The 19,134-nt window shown below is 40.2% G+C and overlaps 1 protein-coding gene and 1 long non-coding RNA gene across 2 annotated transcripts in view; both read right to left on the bottom strand.

Moving 5' to 3' along the window:
* Window positions 1–14,972: 14,972 nt before the first annotated feature.
* The window catches only part of LOC120600777 (uncharacterized), a 4,360-nt gene continuing 198 nt past the window's right edge, over window positions 14,973–19,134 (bottom strand). Inside the window, exons 2-3 of the long non-coding RNA XR_005652282.1 lie at window positions 17,666–17,671; window positions 14,973–15,184 (exon numbers count right to left, since the gene is read on the bottom strand). This is a non-coding gene — a long non-coding RNA (uncharacterized LOC120600777). The remainder of the gene's footprint in view (window positions 15,185–17,665; window positions 17,672–19,134) is intronic.
* LOC120600775 (olfactory receptor 1052) lies at window positions 15,840–16,799 on the bottom strand. Its single transcript, XM_039860297.1, has one exon. It carries the CDS (start codon window positions 16,797–16,799, stop codon window positions 15,840–15,842), a length of 960 nt encoding a protein of 319 aa, XP_039716231.1.

Genomic DNA, 19,134 nt, shown 5'->3' with positions numbered 1-19,134 from the left:
ATGGAATGACCAGGGCCAGCCATCCACAAATGGGTCGAGCCACGAGCTTTTACACCCGTTATTACCGTTGTAGGAGCCATAAGCATTATGGTAAGCACGGGGCAACTAGCTTTTTTGGTTTCTTTATAACTGAGGGAAAGTGCTGCACTCCATACACAATTCTATATTGTTGAAAAGGAAGAGTCTTTACACTTCATGGAGGGTATAGGAAGGATTACTATCTTGCTGCCTTTCCCAGATAATTGTAGTGCTAATGGACAAATAGTCTAAATGTCAGAAGACATTTGTGTCTGAGGAAAAGAGAAATATGGGACGTTTGTGGTGACATCATGCCAGGTACTTACTCTACTTTTGTCCTCAGCCCAGTTCTTTTTTTCTTCACCTTTTTAGCAGATTTAGAATTGATCTTTTTTGCAAACTTTGGACTCGGCCTTTTTACAACCCACTCTTGTCAGCGTCAAGGTTGGGGGCAGTATAGTGTGTGTAGTTGGAATTAATTCAGGCTTCTGTTTTTAGCATTGTGGTGGATTAGATACTCTGAAGTCCTTTCAGCAGAAGATCCTGGATAAAATGTATTAAAAAAAATGCTTATAAACATTTGCTGGATAAGCACAAAAATAAGGAATCCACAGATCTTCAAAATGAAGTGAAAACAAATCCTAGGAAGTAAGCAGTGGCTAAAAGCTAGCTTTTACTCAGAGTTTTTTACTTTAACCATCTACTTTAGTGACTACACAGGGTTTGGGAAATAGGAAGTGAATCTAGCAGGTGACTTTAGGTAAAGCTAGTATACTCCAGTGTTAAGGTGAATAAGAAACTTTAGAAGGAGACAACAAGGAACATACTTGCTTCAACCTTGGTGCTAGATGGAAGTGAAAATATATACATATGGTATCTTCCCTGAGAGTCTGTAACCAGAAGATGGTTACAGACTCTGTGGGTTTTCAGTCCAAATTTATGCTACCTGTATGATCCAAAATATCTTAACTGGGGAATTTAAAGTGGTACTCTTGGTCATACCTCCGGGCGATGTCCAAAGGCAAATGCAAAACCCTCTAAAGCTGCAACACAGTTCTCTCAGATAAACCAAGGCAGATGAGCAGCCCTGCTCTAAAGTTAGAAGATGCACAAAGAAGTAAGGCATTGCAATGATGCAGACTGAGCGAATCTCCTTGACTCAGACTCAAGCCCTACGCCCGCCGTGAAAGGGTCCTTGACTGCTGAGGAAAGAATTCAGGGGCGAGCCAGAGTTAGAGACAAAAGGAAATTTGATCAGAGAAGGAATAACACTTCACACAGACGTGGTCTCCTCTTAGAATGAGAGATCCCAAGTGTTAGAGGAATTCAATTTTACGTTTTCCTTTCCGGGTATGGGTCTGCAGTGGGGAACCAGCTGTTAGTCATCTCAGCAGGAATCTTCCTGTAGGTTCCCGTGTCTAGCTGCACAAAGCAGGCTCTGAATACAACCTGGGTTATTATTTAGTCAATTTGTGTAGTTCTCATTCCTCTGTCCTTTACTAGCAAGTAAATAAGGGATGTAAAAGACAGAAGCTGATCTTTAAATACTCCAGATGTTGGCAATAGAACACAACTTTGACGAAATAACATTTTGATTAATGAACTATAAAACAAGTATGAAAATAAGAGAGGAAAACAGTCCAGCAGATTTTTGGGGGGCTGGGGGGAGAAAGAGGAAGCCTCGAATTAAATAAAAAAATACAAATTTGAGATAAAAAATAGGACTAAATAGATTGGAGAAATTGAAGGGGTACCAGTGAATTGGAAGATAGTTCTCAAGAAGTAATCCTGAATGTAGTCCATGGAAGAAGAAAGAGAGAAGGAAGAATGAAAAATAGCAAAGGAGTTGAGATGTGGACCATAAAGCACAATAGAGTGAGAAGGTGGTCACAGGAAGAGGCACTGTCTGAAGCTGATAAATTCTCAGAGTTGGTGAAAGGCAACAAAGCTCAGATTTAGGAATCCCAGTGAATTCCTAGCAAGATAAAAAGCAACATATCCATAGATATGAAGGCAAAAAGCAGAAAACAAGATCTCGTGCCACTAGAGAGGAAAAATAGGCACTATGGAAAAAAGCCCGGAGGGATGACTTCTCGGCATCAACAAAGAAAGCCAGAGAACAGTGGAATCCTTACCCTTTGGCTGTCCAGGACAAAAGACCCGTTACCATGGAAACTGACAAAAACTTTTAAGAAAGTGCAAACTAAAAACTTTCAGACAAAAGCAGTTTGCCACTCTTTTCTACCACTTGTCAGCTTTGCTTCCAACTTTTATTAAATTGGACTTCTGGATAATATTTCACTTAAAAACAGGATTCTGATGCCTTAAATTTTTCTCTAACCATTGCGGGAACAATCGACTATTTTAAAGACTATTGATTTGTCCTGCAGAAGACTGGAAAGAGGGAAGTCAGCTAAGAGACTTATAGCACAAATGAATGAGAAATTTGTTTTAAGATGAATTTAACTAATAGAGATTTGGTCCAAGAGGTAAATCTTTTATGGTATTTGTAATAGTTGTTTCCCAGGCCATAATTCTAAGAAGGACAAAAAGGATGTGGAATTATGCTCACTTATCTAACAACAGAGTCAGTCTCCAAGCACCTACTAAGGTATGGGCTGAAATGCAGCTCCCTCTCCCATTCCACTCTGGGCAGAGCACCCGGAGAATGGGTGTTCTTCCTCGTGGCCGCCTCATCTCTAGTGGGTCCACCTGTGCATGACAGTGGAGGCAGGAAATGACACCAGTTCCTTGAGCTCATGGCAAACACTTCTGTCATGGCTGCCCCTACCTTGACTACCTTAGACACAGCCCACCACATCTACTTGACAGTTCTCTAGCTTCTTATAGTTGTTTGAACTTCAGACTGTAAACCCAACATTTAACCACCTTTTCTTCCCTTATCTCCACAACCTTAGAGTCTGTTCCCCTAGGACAGTCCACTGACCTTCCCTTCCCTGGTGCTAGGGTTACCCTGATGCCTGTGCCTGTAAGCCATACCCCATGCACCAAGTTTCCTATGGCTAAGAAAAATAAGCTATGAACATTCTGGATTCGTAGGTGAAAATGCATCCTCACTGGTCTCCAGCCTATTGGCTTCCACTCTATCCTGGTTCTGCTGGGTTTCTGATAGTTTCACTTTGTGTGTGTGTGTTTTTTTTTTTTTAAAAAACCTTTCCCTTGCCTTTTTGACTTGATGCTTCAACGAGGCCTTCTAAGTTCTTTTGTGCTTATCAAGATCATTCTTAGCCTTCTTGAATTATGGAACTCCTTGAGACTCTGGCGATAGTTTGGACCTTCTCCAGAAAATGCACACACACAGTATTTTCCCTACAATTTACAAATCTCTAGAATTTGAAAGCTGTGCTCAATACATCAGGAAGGCTTTTGGTGGTAAAAATTCAGTGTTCTTGGCTCTACCCCAGACTGTTAAATCAGAATTTCTGACAGTAGAGTGTAAGAATCAGCAATTTAAACAATCTCCCTGGTAATTCTTAAGTACACTAAAATTCGAGAAATTCTGCTCTAAAGATCCATCTTATTTCCACAGTCTATCTCATCTTCCCCTCCCAGCCATGTAATTATGGCTACAGGGGTCCAACTCTGGACTTCTGGTCCTCACTCAGAGAAAATAATTGCTTCCTCTTAGGGCCGAAGTGAAGCCTTTTCTTGGGGGAGCCCTAGAGAGTGACAGGCTAGGTCACTCATTTTTAGGCACAGTCTTGAATTTACAGAGCCAAGTCCTGTCTTAGAGAGTCACATTTCCCTCCTTCCTTTATCTATTGCTCATCAATTCTTTCTGTACTAACCTTCCTCCAATCCAGAGTAGAACCTACCCTGTTCTAGAGATAGATTCACACCAAAAGCAAGATATCCCTGTGCTTCTGCCTATTTGCCTTGTCTCAGGCACATTCCTGTGGATGGCTGGGGTTCCACAGGAGCCTTGTAGGCGGGGCAGGGGGTGCAGCAAACAGGCTTGCAGCATTAAGCCTTCCTACACACTAGCAGGTCCAACTATATGCTGAGGTTCAAAACTGATGACAGAGACGGTCATTAGGTAACTTCCTTTTAATTGATTCTTTTACTGGCTATGAAAAAAATTTAAATGTAATAATTAAAAACAATTTAGGAAATGCAGAAAGTTTTTTTGTTGTTTGTTTTTGAGAGCAGAAAAATCCATTATAATCCTGGGTCCTGCCATCCAGAGACAACCACTACTGACATTTTGGCATCCTACCATCTAGTGTTTTTTTTCTGGTTTTTTTTTTTTTATGATAGAACTTATCAATATAGACAACACGGTTACTTGCTTCTCTTGTCTAATATTATTTTATAACATTTCCCAGTTAATTCTTCAAAACCATAATTTTTTTTCATGGCTGCATGATATTTAATCAAATGGATAGACCATTATTTATTTAACTTTTGCTCAGTTGTTGGATACTTAGGTGTAATACTTATGTATACAGTATTATAAATATGGTGTAATAAACATCTTAGTGCCTAAATCTTTGTCATCTGGATAATTTCCTTAGAAGAGGAATTGGTGGGCCACTTAAGGCTCTCTCGATCTATGATCTACGGTGCCAAATTATTTTCCAGAAAGGTTAGCTCAGTGGAATGTCTCACAGCACTTAGAAGTTGCACTGCGTAACAACGGACTTCAAAAGGTTTGCCCATAAGCAAGATAGTATTATGATGGAGGGAGCGTAGATAGGGTTGAGAGGAGAGGATAAATGGAAACAACCCCTTTTCTCCCTCAAAGAGGCGGGATCTATTTTGTCACTAGTAGAAGCATAACTTTTCAGTCTTGCATTACATGGTCTCAGAGACTTCAGGCTTGAGTAAAAGTTATGACAGTTTTGGACCACGATCCCCCACCGCATGTGCTGTTGGTATTCCAAACTCTCAGTAGGCACGCCTTCTTTGTTCTTGTTCTTTCTGCTGTGGCTACTGTTATTTCTCCTTGCTAAGACCACCACTCTCTTTTTTCCCATGATATTTCTGTCTTAGAATTGGAATAAAAATGTTCCCCTTCAGTAGTAGAAGCCCCCGTTGGCCAACTCTGGATTCTCAGCTCTAATGACCCCGTCACCAACCCCCAACCTCCCATGTCTGCTCAAGAGTGGCTTTGCTCTTTAAATTTCTTACAGTTCCCTGCATTCAAGAAATTGGAACATGTTCCCCAGAGACCGAGGTGGACGCCTCTTGTAAACAGAACTCTGGTGTCCTGTCTTATCTCAGATTTCCTAAAATGTATTTGCACAGTAGATCTCCCCACCCCTTGCCCATTACACTCCCATTAGTAAATGAACACATCTCTGAAATTTCCTACAGTTAAACTTAGATTGAAAAATTGGTAGATTAGATTATCTTCTCACACAGGTTAAAAACACTTGGGTCCTTGTAGGACAGAGACAGCATGCTGGGTGAGGTAACCAGAAGGCCAGAGGCTACTGATCCATCTAGCACCCTCCTCTTAAAGCGAGAAAGTGTCACAGAGAGAAGTACACCACCGTTTCTGCCCAAGCTTAGAACTCTGGCTCTGGGATTTTGCACAGGAGGAGAGACAGGCTTTAAAATGGAGAACACTAAAGTTTTTTCTTAAGGAATAGACTATTTAAAACTGTGTGTAGGGAAGTTCAGGTCTAAGGATGCTCTCAAAAAAATGATGGAGGTTTTGTTAAAAAAAAAAAAAAGAGGAAGCTGGTAATATTGTGAGTGATACAAGCTAAACTGCAGGCCAGCAAGTTTACCAGAGAAAACCAAGGAAAACAACAGCTAAGAGATCCCTCCTGGGGACAGAACAAACCAAAAATGACCCCTACAAAGGAGTACGAATTTAATTGAATTGGACTGTGGAGTAATTTATGTCCCAAGGCATTGTAAGAAACCATAGCTCAATAAGCTGGCAATTAGTGAGCAGAAGAGCTGGGAGTAATGAAGAGGAAGTGGAAGAGAGCCCTGCTGAAGCCCACTGTCACCCTAGGGGGCTTGTGTGCGTGTCCCTGTACTGCACCCTCTGAGGAACAACACCAGAGCCTTCGTACTGTGGAGGAAATAAGCTTCACTACAATAGTGCAGCCAGTCAATAAACACAGATAATACAAGCACTGGAGGAAGAGGGAGGGGGGCTGGTATCCAGAGTTACTACTATGTATTATTAACTGAAGTGTGTGTCCAATTTCAACAAAAATTATGTGACATTCAAAAAAACAGGAAAGTGTGACCCCTACACAGAAAAAAAAATAAAGCAGGCAACATCAAAATTAAAAACTTGTCCATCAGAACATTATCAAAAGAATGAAAAGATAACTTATTGAATGGGAGAAATACTTACAAATTATATCCGTTCAAGGACTTGTATCTAGAATATATAAAGAACACTCACAACTCAATAATAAAAATAAAAATAACCCAATTAACAATGGGCACTCAATCTGAATATACATTTTACTCTAAAGAAGATGTGTAAATGGTCAATAAGCAGTTGAAAAGATGCTTGGTATTTTCAGTCATCGGGAAAAGGCAAGTCAAGACCACAATGAGACACCATTTCACATCCACTAGGATGTTTTTAATAACAAGACCAATCATAACAAGTGTTGGTGAGAATGTGTGGAAATTGGAATCCTCATGTGCTACTTGTGGGAATATACAACAATGTAGCCGCTTTGGAAAAAGTTTAAACATAGAGTTTCTGTATAACTCTAGGATTCCATGCTTAGAGAATCAAAAATATAATTTCATACAAAAACTTGTACATGAATGTTCATAGTGGCATTATTCATTATAGCTAAAAGGTAGAAACAATCCAAATGTCTATTGACTGATGAATGGATAAACAATTTGTGGTATGTCCATACAAGGGACTATTTATTCAGCCAGAAAGAGGAATGAAGTACTGATGAACCTTGAAAACATTGTGCTAAGAAAAGACCACATGTTTTGTGAGTCCGTTTACATGAGATGTCCAGACAAATCTATTGAGACGTAACGTAAAGTAGAAGAATGATCGCCAAGGGCCGAAGGTTGTAGAGGGATTGGAGGATGACAGCTAAGTGATACAGAGTTTCTTTTGGGGATGATGAGAAGATTCTAAAATTGTAATGGTTATGCAAGTCTGTGAATATACTAAAAATCACCGAAATGTGTACTTCAAATGGGTGATGTGAAATCTAGAAAAAACATATATATTGATCTCTGATCCTGATTGCTGGCACAGGAGCCTAAAACCTTATAATTTCCTAAGTGATAAGAACACTAGGAACATCTTGGGTTCTAATATTTGGTCTTTGCCCCTGGTTCCCAACACAGAGCTCCTAAATCGTTTGGAATTTCCTGGATGATAGCAATATCTTTTCGTTCTAATGAGGCCACTCTGGATGGGCTCCTGGATGGGGGCTGGTCACCAGAAAGGCCTAGCCATGATTAGAAGCTTGGAATTTTCAGCCCCACTTCTCATTCTCCCAGAAGGGGGAATGGGGCTGAAAGTGAACTTAATAATTGATCATGCCTATATGATAAAGCCTCCATAAAAATCTCAATAGTATGGGGTTAATGAACTTCAGGGTTGGTGAACACATCTACATGTTGAGAGAGTGGCACACCCCAGCTCCATGGGGATAGAAGCTTGTGCTCTTGGGACCCAATTGGACCTCACCCTCTGTATCTCTTCCTTTGGTGTTTATCTGTACCCTTTATCATAGCCTTAATTTTATAACAAACTGATAAAAGTGAGTGTTTCCCTGAGTTTTGTGAATTGTTTTAGCAAATAATTGAATCAAAGGGGAGGAAGTCATCGGAACGTTTGATTTGTAGCCAGTTTGGACAGAAGTTGTGGGTAACTTAGGACCGACTACTTGCAATTGGTGTCTGAAGTAGGAGGCAGTCTCAAGGGGTCTGAGCTAAGTTTGGTTAGTGTCAGAATTGAATTGAATCATAGGACATCCAGCTGGTGTTGCAGAGAATTGCTTAGTGTGGGGAAAAAAAACCAACCTTTGCATCTAGTGTCAAAAGTTTTGTGAGTGTGATAGTAGGGAAAGAGTAAAGGAGAAACACAAGAACAGAAGCGTTTATTTTTTTTCCTGTACTTGGGTGAATTGTAGAGTATGTGAATTATATTTCGATAAAGTCGTTACAAATATAATGGTTATAAAAATAAATTGTTTAGACTTAGAGATAGGAAGATAGGTGAGCGTGAACAAAAAGTTAATGAATGAAAATTCAGGTAATCGTTAACTTTTGTATACATCCACACCTCCAAACTTCCTTCCTATACCAAATTTGACTTTTTAATGTTAGTAGACAAGTAACTATTTTAAGTGATCTCACGGTCTGCTGTCTGTCAGCCGGTAGCGCTATACTAGCAGTGTCGCCCTTCAAATATGACAGTGCTTGTGTAGTCACTTGAACGTTTTGTTTCATATTTGCCCTTATTTATAAAAGTATATTAGAAAATGGAAAAAAATAAAGTGCTGATGCTAATGATTTTACAATCGAGACAAAGGAAGGTATCATTTGGTATGCCAAGAGCAGTAAATTTGATGCTTATTGAATTTAAGAAAGTCTGACAACTGTGTTCAATTGTAAAGGAAAACCACAAAATTTAAAACACATGTACAAAATGCTATGAAGAAAAAAGTTGCCGAAGGTGGTGGCTGAAAGGTAAGGTGTAGCAATGAAGAAAATGTGTGGATCTTTACGATTAGGTGTAGTAGAATCTTATCTTAGTATGCTGATTTTTTTCTAATAATTTTTGTTTGTTTGTTTTTTACCCAGTGATCTTTCCCCTCTTGGCAGCCATGCCTTGGTAAGGTTGTTGCAGCATAGTGAAAATACCAAACAAAAGTCAATCCCTGGCCTTTGAGGTTTAAAATATGTTTTGAAAACTCAAAGCAGAGATAAAATTTTTGTGATAAAAAGCTTTTAAACTTCAAAAACTGGAACCGTCAATAACCCAGGGCATAAACTCATGCCTTAACCACAGCCACATAAGAATATGTGATCAGTCAGAACCGGTTTTCTCAGTGCTTTTTTTCCCTCCAAAGACTAGATAAAAATTCCCTCAGCTTGTAAGGGCAAAAGTGAGCTTAGAGGCTGGTGAATCCCTAGGAAGGAATCTTATGGCCCAGTCTCTAGAGCCTCCATACTTCTTGAGGTGTAGGAGACATGGGTTAAAAATGGCTGAGTTGGCAGGACCAGGCAGAGAGCCTGAGACAACCTTCCCACTGACCCAGTGGCCTGGGAGAGTGGCCAAATGTGTCCGATGCCCATCTGAGAGGGAAAAAAGGAGTAGCTGAGAGTCTAGAGTGACCTTCCTTTTGGGACATGTAGTCCTGACTATGACTTCATGGTCTGGTGACTAGAGACTCGATGAGAACTGGATGTCACAGTAAATACCTGCATGGACAGAGCATGGCAGAGGGCCAGGCAATATCCCCATCTCTCTCATCCTTATTGCTTGGTGCTCTCTAAGCCCTAAGAAAGAGGAGTGCGTGTCCAGGTGGGTGTTGGGGGGAGGAGGGAGTTAAATCACCTGAGACTCTTCTGAATTGACAGAGGGAATGTTTTGCCATCTGGCTGATGAGAGCAAAAAGAGAACTTGCCAAGAAAAAAAAAGTCACACTTTTTGTACAGGGGAGTTTGAAGCCTTGGATAAGCACCTATTCTAAACAGGCTGGGAGTCAGCATCAGCTGACACTTCACAGGGGGAAGTTCACAGTCCACCAAGATGGTGACAGTTATCAGGGGAGAAAGACAGCCAGCGTTTAAATTTTCTCTTCATAAATTTTTCAAGAGCATTGAAATGACACTTTCACAGTTACACAATCTCCTGCTCTATCATTTACATAATGACTATTAGCAGATCTTTAGATCCAACATTAAAATTAAATCTCTTTATCAAATACCATTTCAAGTAAACTGAATTAACAAGGATTCTTGAGTTGCAGAGTTATACCAGAAAATTAAATTTGGTTGTCAGTATTAAAGTAGAACTTATTTTTAATAATTTAAATATTGATGTATATAGAATATAACATTCAGATATAAATAAAATTAAGCATTTATATCATATTTGAGACTTTATAATTCTTTTTAGCCCTCTGAATTGAATCCCCTTTCTCCCTCCTTCCCTTCAAAACAAATAAAACATGTAAGTATAAAGTTCAAATTTCAGGCATTCCACTTTCCAAAACATTTTCCAGGAAAGCATGTCCAGGAAAAGCAGGGACTCATTAGTGGGAAAATAACCCTCGTACTCACTCCTCATCCCAGAATATCTAAATAAAAATGGTCAAGCCACTGACGATTCCAAGAGTTTATCTGTCTTTATCGTGGTCTTTGGCCTATCCAATTGCAGTATGAATTAGAAATTGGAGTCAGTTCATTTACTGCCTTGGGCCAAAGGCATGGTATAGTGGAAATAGCACTGGATTTTGAGTCTAAATATCTAAGTTTGGTTTCAGTTCTTTGTCATTTTTGTGGCCTTCATCTTTGTCTTTATATATTTTTTAAAATATTCGAAAACTTTATTAAAACCATATATTTAAAAAATATTAAATAGCAAACTCTACATGCAAAAAATGTACAAAACCTATACCATTTAAAGAATATTGCTAAAAAAACCCACACCCACACCTTAGAAATAGAATGTTACAAGTATCTTTAATATACTTACGAATCTCCTGGAGATCGTGTTAAAATGCAGATCTGATTCAGTAGGTTTGGGGAAGAGCCTGAGATTCTGCACTTCTAACCAGCTCCCAGGTGACACAGATGTTGGTGGCCCACAGGTCACACATTGAGTAGTGTGATCTAAGAAGGCTCCTGCGTGCTCTTCCTAATTTCACCCCTTTCCCCCCCACAAAGAGGAAAACACAATCCTAAATTTTGTGTCAATCACTCTTTGCTCTATTTTACATAGTTTTACCATCTGTGAATGCATTTCTAAATGTTATAATTGTTTAGTTTTGCCAGTTTTAAGATTTTACAAATAGAATGCTACTGTGTGCATCCTTCTGTCACTTCCCTATTTCACTCGACCTTATGTTTTAGGGACGTATTCATGCGGATGTGCAGACCTATAGTTCATTACTTTTGCTGTTTGGTTTCTATTGTACAACTGTGCCCTATTTTATTCATCTATTTCTATTGTCGATAGACATTTGTGTTGACTTCACTTCTTTGCTGTGACAAACAGTGCGGCTATAAGCTTTTCTGGTACATATTTCATAATGTAAAAGTGCAAGAATTTCTCTAGATTATATGCCTACCCACAGAACTGCTGGATCTTACTGTATATGCATGGTCAAATTTTTAATTTGCTGTCATATTGTCAAAGTGGTCAGTCTAGTTTATGCACAGCCATTGCTAACGTTCAGATTGTCTCTTAATTTTTGCCATTTTGTCTTTTAATTTAATTTAATTTAATTTATTTATATTGTATTAAGTTTATTGGGGTGACATTGGTTAATAAAATTAAATAGGTTTCAAGTGTTCAATTCAATAATATGTCATACATATCTCATTGTGTGTTCACCACCCAAAATCAAATCTTCCATCACCATACATTTGACCTCCTTTACCCTTATCTACCTCCCCCACCCTTTCCTTCTGTAACCGCTCACTTTTTTGCTATTTTGGAATGTATAAAAGTGCACCTTGGGATTTTAATTTTCATTTCCCTAATTGCTGATGAGGTTTTCAAATGTTTATTGGCTAACCAGGTCCCACATGTCTCCTTATTAGCTGTGATAACTCAGATGTGTTGCTGAACTTGGATCTTTTTCTGTAAAAGGAGGATAATAACGTACACCTCAAATGATATTGCCCTTTAGGGGGATAGACCTCTCACTGCCAAAATAACATTTACTTCGCTTACTTTTAGATGTCGCTTTGAGCAGAGTTGCTCTTGGGGGCAGGTCATTTGGAGGTACATCTCCAAACGCTTCAATGATCAGCGGACAGATGATGGGAGCACTCAGAGAGACAGCCTGGGAGAAAGGAGAGGGCTGTATCAGCTGGTGAAAAATACCAAAAAAACTAAAGTTCATTCTTCTAGTTGAGGTAACTTTAAGAGCTTTAACAAATCCCAAATTTCAAAAGAAAGTTTATTTCTTGTTCCCAGTGAGGAGGCAGCTTTGCCGCACCCAGGCTCCTCTCACATGACTCTGCTCTGCCCTGGGCCATGAAGTCCCAGCTTCTATCTGTCAACAGGAAAACAGAGAGTCAGGAGGTCCTAACACCCACCCACTCCTTAAAAGTCTATGCCTTGAAATGAAATCTCTTCTGATTACATTTCTTTGGTGAGACCTAGTCACATGGCCACATTTGTATGCAAGGGAACCTCAGAAATGTAGCCCTGGTTTGGACTGCCACCTGCCAGCAACAACAGGACATTATGGAGTGTTAACCTGTGACACCAACCCTTCTCACCATCATGAAGACAGTCATGTGGCACTGCCACCCTGTCATCTCATCCCCACTTAGGAAACACTGTGCCCCTGTTCGAGCTGATTCATTCTTCCTAATGCTCATTTTAATGCAGATCACACACAGTGGTGAAAAGGGGTCAGACAAGAAAATACGTAATTTTCTCACTTCTCGGCTTTTGCCATGCTTTTCCATCTGCTAGGAACACTCTCAGACTAAACTGTGAGCTCTGGGGAAAGAATTGCCTACCTTGTTCTTTCGAATTTAGAGCTGGATTGAGGCATGTGGTTCAGCGCTTTTCAAACTTTAATGTATACGTGAATCACCTGGGGATCTTGTTAAAATGAAGATACTGATTCAGTAGGTCTGGAGTGGAGAGCTGGCTCCTGCATTTCTCAAAAGCTCTCGGGTGATGACAATGCCACTGGTCCAAGGAAAACAAGCATGTAGATACCCCTTTATTCATTTATTGCACAGGTGTTTACTGAGTGCCTACAACGTGCCGGGCACTTTTTTAGACATTGAGAATACGACAGTGAATGGACAGGGGAATAATTTGCTCTCCTCACATTGAAAGGCTATAAATATTTGTTCGACATTTACATAGTTATGGAGAGCCCCTAATAATCTCTTAGTTAAAATTGTATGGTAGAGTCATCTCATATATGCATTCAACTCCTGTATTTTTTCCCCTGACTTTCATGTTTTAAAAAACGCTTTCTTTTCATGGTTTCTTATTCTTTTTTCTGGAGTGTATGTGTTTGTGTATGTACCAACTCCCCTGGCCCTCCATCTAGCCAACATATTAATGCTAACTGCATTCCTTATGCCGTGCTCCCCCTCCCTGTGACCAACTATCAAATACTAATTTGTACTTCTTTAACCCTTCACCCCATTCTCCCAGCCTCCCAAACCCCCTTCCCTCTGTCTGTCACCAAATTGTCCACTATATTTGTGAGTCTGTTTTTGATTAGTTTGTTCTTTTCGTTCCTTAGATTCTGCATATAAGCGAAGTCATATAGTATTTATCTTTCTGTCTGACTTATTTCACTCAGCATAAGAATCTCTAGGTCCATCCCTGTCGTTGCAAATAGTAGGATTTCATTTTTTTAAATGGCTGAGTAATATTCCATTGTATATATGAACCATAATTTCTTTATCCAGTTGTCTGTAGATGAGCATTTAGGTTGCTTCTATATCTTGGCTATTATAAATTGTGCTGCCATGAATATTGTGGTGCATAGGTCTTTATGAATTATTGTTTTGGTTTTCTTTGGCTAAATACCCAGAAGTGTCATTGCTGAGTCAAAAGGTATATCTATTTCTAATTTTTTGAGAAACCTCCATACTGTTTTCCATAGTGGCTATACCAATTTGCAATCCCACCAACAATGTGTGAGGGTTCCCTTTTCTCCACATCCTCACCAACACTTGTTTTTTGATTTATTGATGATAGCCGTTCTGACAGGTGTGAGAGGATATCTCATTGTGGTTTTAATTTGCATTTCTCTGATGATTAGGGACCTTGAGCATCTTTTCATATGTCTATTAGCCATCTGTGTCTCCTCTTTGAAGAAGTATCTGTTCAGGTTTTCTATCCATTTTTTAATTGGATTATTTGTTTTTTTGATGTTGAGTTGAAAACCTTTGAAGCCTTTGTGGTGCTAATTTACTGACATTATTGGGTTTATTTGTTACTGATCTGATTAACAAATGTTCTTTTTGTTTTTTTTAACCGTGTTCTGAGTATTAATCCAGGTAGGGCCTACCACAATGTGTTACACCTAATTGCCTCATAAACATTTTATGGGTGAGTGAATTAGATTAATTTTTACCAAATCTCTTCACTGTAATGTTCCAGTCCTGACCTCAACTTCAGGCAGGTACTCAAAACTTAGTTTATACGTTAAAAAATGCGGAGCATAGGAGGAATTTAGTAAATATTGGCTTAATGAAAAAAAGACAAAAGGGAGAAATTTTCACACTCAGCTTCCTGGAAAGGATTTCTTTAATTATTTGTTTTTAGAATAAAATATCAAAATTAAACATGCTCATTAGAAAAGTTTTGAAAAATTTTTTAGAAAAATAGAAAAACATTTTCCCATGGTGCTACTACTCTAATAAAACCATTGTTTACATTTCTGTGGTTCTTCCCAGGCTTTTTGCCACTCATTTTGTTACACTGTTGCAATTGCACTCTAGAAGTTCTGGCCTGCTGTTTTCCATGTTATTCATAAGGATAATTTTTAGTGCTTACCTCATAATCCATCTAGGGGATAAACCAGTTAATCCTTTTCCACTTTTGAATCTTTAGGTTGTTTTTAATTTTTTGTTTTCAAGAATGATGCTGTGATAAACCTGTTTGTGTGGTAAAATTTTCTATATTTAGAACTAAATTTCTTTAAGATAGAGCTGAAAAAAAGTCTTTTTAATGATCCAAAAATCTCGGCTGAAGCTGACTCAGTTCAGGTTAGGACTTTGCATTAATTTGAGAGCATGACTTCCAGTACAGTGTTCAACCCCGAATTAGGTCAAGTTCAGCTTCTTCATTTGTATGATTCTCTAAAATACACATACTCACCATATCACATGTATATTTAAAGATGTTCAGGCCAAATATATATTTTTTGAATCAGTCTCCTAAAGCACAGTGTCTTATATAATGCTGTAACTGGCCAAATATCACACACACACACACACACACACACACACACACACACACACACACACCCTTGAGAATTATGAGACATGTACATACATCTGGCTAGAAAACAGATGTGTGAGGCAAGATTTCTCTTGATCCTGAGGTTTTATTTAATGGAACAGCTCAGCAAAATACAGCAGTAATAAGAAATAAGGACAGTTATATCCTGGTCATCTTTCTGTTTTTGGAACAGGAATTAAAAACAGCCACCTGTAGCCTACCCCCACTTCAATAAGTCAGCGGCGAATCAGAAACGATTGCGCTGCCCCTTGTCTGATGTTTCTTAGAAGTTAAAATGAGCTGCCAATAAAAGACATAACTTGTGGCCGTGGTGTAATGAAATATCCCTGGTTTTGATGTGCAAGTCCTGATGAATACACATTCTCTCACTAACTGTACGACTTCAGGTAATTATCTTTGCCAAGTTACGTATCCTTCATTTGTAAAATGAGATCGTCATAACAATGGCTGCCTCACAGTATGGTGGCAAAGATCTGATACGAGAAAGGATAAAAAGATGCTTTAAAAACCGTGGTGCTCTGTACAGAGTCTGGTATTTGCTGTTTCTTCCTTACTTCTTCCACCTCCTTCAAAACCGAGGGCTGCTCTCAGTCCGGTCGACTCATGATGAGATTTGGAAGATGCTGTGCCTTCCTCGTTCTGACAAACATCATCGCAGGGCTCAGCAAGGTAAGATGTTGATCTGGAGCCTCCTCTGCAGGGCGTCACTTACCTCCTTGTTCCGGAGGCTATAGATGAAGGGGTTGAGCATGGGGATTATGATGGTGTAGAAGACGGACACTATTTGGTCACTGGTATCATTGGTGGATCGATGAGGCTGAACATAAGTGAAAACCACAGTGCCATAGAAGATGGCAATGGCCAGGAAGTGGGAGGCACACGTGGAGAGAGCCTTCTCCCTCCCAGCTGGTGAGCGCATCCTCCCAATGACCACCAAAACCAAGCCGTAGGAGGTGAGGATGACTGCGGCGGGCAGAAGGGTAACTAGAGCGGAGAAGATGTAGAGGACCATTCTTGTGGTGGCTGTGTTGGCACAAGCCAGCCAGAGGAGGGGTAAGATGTCACAGAAGTAGTGTGTTACCTGGTTGGGCCCACAGAAAGGCAGGGCAAAGACATTCCCAGTTTGGATAGCGGAGTTAACGCAACCGAACGCATAGGAAGCAGTCACCAGCTGGAGACAGGTCCCCTTGGTCATGAGAGAACCATAATGGAGGGGTCGGCAGATGGCCATGAAACGATCGTAGGCCATAGAGGCCAGGAGGAAGCTCTCGGTTGTCACGTGCATCACGAAGAAGGTCAGCTGGACCACGCAGCCCTTGAAAGAGATGGACTTGTCAGAGGCCAAAAAGTTGACCAACAGCTTGGGCGTGATCACAGAAGAGTAACAAATATCAAGAAACGAGAGGACGCTGAGGAAGAAATACATGGGGCTGTGGAGACGAGAATCTGTGAAGATGAGCATCACCATTCCCAGGTTGCCCACCACTGTCATGGCATAGATGAGCAAGAAGCCTCCAAAAAGAAGCTCCTGGAAGTCTGGATAATTGGAGAATCCCAGCAAGACGAACTGGGTAACTGGGGTGTGGTTGCCACTGGCAAGAGCTAGTTCTCCAGGTGTCATCTGCGGAGGTTACAATTGATCGTCACTCAGAGTGTTACCTGAGCATGCCCACTGCTGTACAAGGTACAGTGAAGGACAACACCAAGCAAGTATAAGGCTTCTTCTAAGAAGCTAACGGAAGTCTCATGCCAGAGTGGATAGGACATGGACTGTGACGCCAGAGAGACCCGAGTCTTAATTCTGACGATGGCACTAACTGGTTGTGTGTCCTCGGATAAGCTATATCTATGAGCTTTAGTTTTCTCATCTATGAAATGAAGAAAGTACGCCTCTTTCTCAGGGTTGCCGTGTGGCCTAAATGAAAAAATGAACGTAAAATATCTGAATGTCTGGGGCACAGTAGGCGACCAACAAATGGGAGGCCTCTTCCCCAATCTTTTGCGCCCATATTAATAAATATGCTTATGATTCTGTTTAACAGTTTGTTCTGTCTTTTTAAAATCAAGGTATAATTCATATATCATAAAATTTACCATTTTTAAATATAAATTTTAGTGGTTGTTGGTATATTCACAGGGTTGTGCACCATCCCAATATTTATTGCAGAATATTTTCACCACCTCCAAAAAAGAAAACCCCATACCTGTTAGTAGTCACACCCCACTCTCCTCTAACCCCTGGAAACCATTAATCTACTTTCCACCTATGGATTTGCCTATTCTGGACATTTCATATAAATAGGTTCATACAATACGTGGCCCTTTGTGTCTGGTTTCTTTTACTTAATGCTGAGGCTCATCCATGTTGTAGTATGTATGCGGATTCGTTCTGTCTTATATGTAAACATCTTTTAGGGTGTCCCCTCCTCTATATTGTAACTATTTTGTCCTCTGAGACTCCATTGAGTTGACTGTCACCTGGGAGACCGTCACCTTAGAAATAGTGTTTTAGTGCTCGCTTGACTGTCCCCCAAGATGTTCACTCATAGGAGGACGGGAAATGCCCAGATCCCTTTTCTTCCTCCCCACAGCTCTCTCTGTCTTCTGGACCTTCATTTCCCTTCTCTTTGAAGGTCTGAGCTCCATCCTGAAAATCAGTCTTAGGAAAACCTCACCAACCTTTTCATCCATGTCAAGGAGTTTCTGTAGAGGACAAGGAGGAAATGTGGTGTCAGTTTGCAGAAGAACATAGAACAGCTCTGTCCCCACTTGTTGTGACAGTTACAGGGTGTGGCAGAAAGAGCCAGCGGACTGACAGGATGGAGACCTGCTTTCTAGATCTGGCTCCGTTGTCTAAAATGAGCTTTGTTACCTTGGTCAGTTCTCTCTCTGGGCTTGATTGCCCATTGGCAAAGTCAGTTTGACGTGGATGATCCCTGAGGTCATGTCTCATCCTGACACTCTGACAGTGAGCCAGTGCATCTTCCCCAAACTTCCTGCCTGAGTATGGATCTTTGTGTCAGTGTAGCCCCAGGCAATACAAAAAAAGAATCCACGTGAATTAGTCTAGTCAAAGGAAACTCTATACCTAATTGTAACAGATAATTTTTGGAGGGTCTGTCCAGCTCATGACAATCTATATGAATAGCATTGCCACTCAAATATCTTATTTGTGAAGTAGGAAGTTCTGAGAACTTCATTTTATTTAAAGATCGCCCTGGCTTAAAAAAATTTATAGGCAGTCATTAAAGTCATTTACTTTTCAACACCTATCTATGAAATTATCTCTTTGGGTGGCAGCCTGGAAGTTTCATATGCTGGTGAAATAACTTATACTAACTCAGGATGAGTGAGAAGTATGCATTTCTTTTCAAAAGTGAGAGAAGGGCAATTGTGAAAGGGAGGATGATAAAGGGGTACAGAACCCCCATTACAGATGCATTCTCGGGATTTTGCTCAGTAGACACTGAGGTTCTGGAAATTGCTTCCTTTAAATCTATTTTGCCTATGAACCCCTAGAAAACTCTTTACTTACCCTCAGGGGTACACAACCCCAGTTTGAAGCCTGTGGCCTTGGAAGAACTAGTCACTTTCAGGACGCTGCCATCTGCCCTGCTGCCTCTCCTTCCTTCCAGAGCCGGGCTTGTGACTGTGTGACTGTAGAATTCACTGGAACACCCCATGCCCTTTACAAACCGACCTTCTGTTTATTGTAAAGGTCAGAATATGCAACCCCAGAAGTCAGGGTCTTGGCGGTGTGGCAGGAAGAATCCTATCACATGATTCAGTCTTGAAGCTTGACCCAGCAAAGGTCCTGCCCTACACTCCAGATTCTCCATCCAGGCGCCCCGTGTGTTTTTGATGTTTACTCTTCCTTTTCTGATTTTCTTAGGGGTTTAGGAGTCTCTGACTTACCATGAATATTAACGTTTTCCTTTTTCTCTGATAGAATGACA

The sequence above is a fragment of the Pteropus medius genome, unplaced genomic scaffold, assembly GCF_902729225.1.
Source record: "Pteropus medius unplaced genomic scaffold, Ma_sr-lr_union100, whole genome shotgun sequence".
NCBI lineage: Eukaryota > Metazoa > Chordata > Mammalia > Chiroptera > Pteropodidae > Pteropus > Pteropus medius.
Note: the sequence above shows the minus strand (reverse complement) of the source record. Positions and strands in the feature narration are given on the sequence as shown.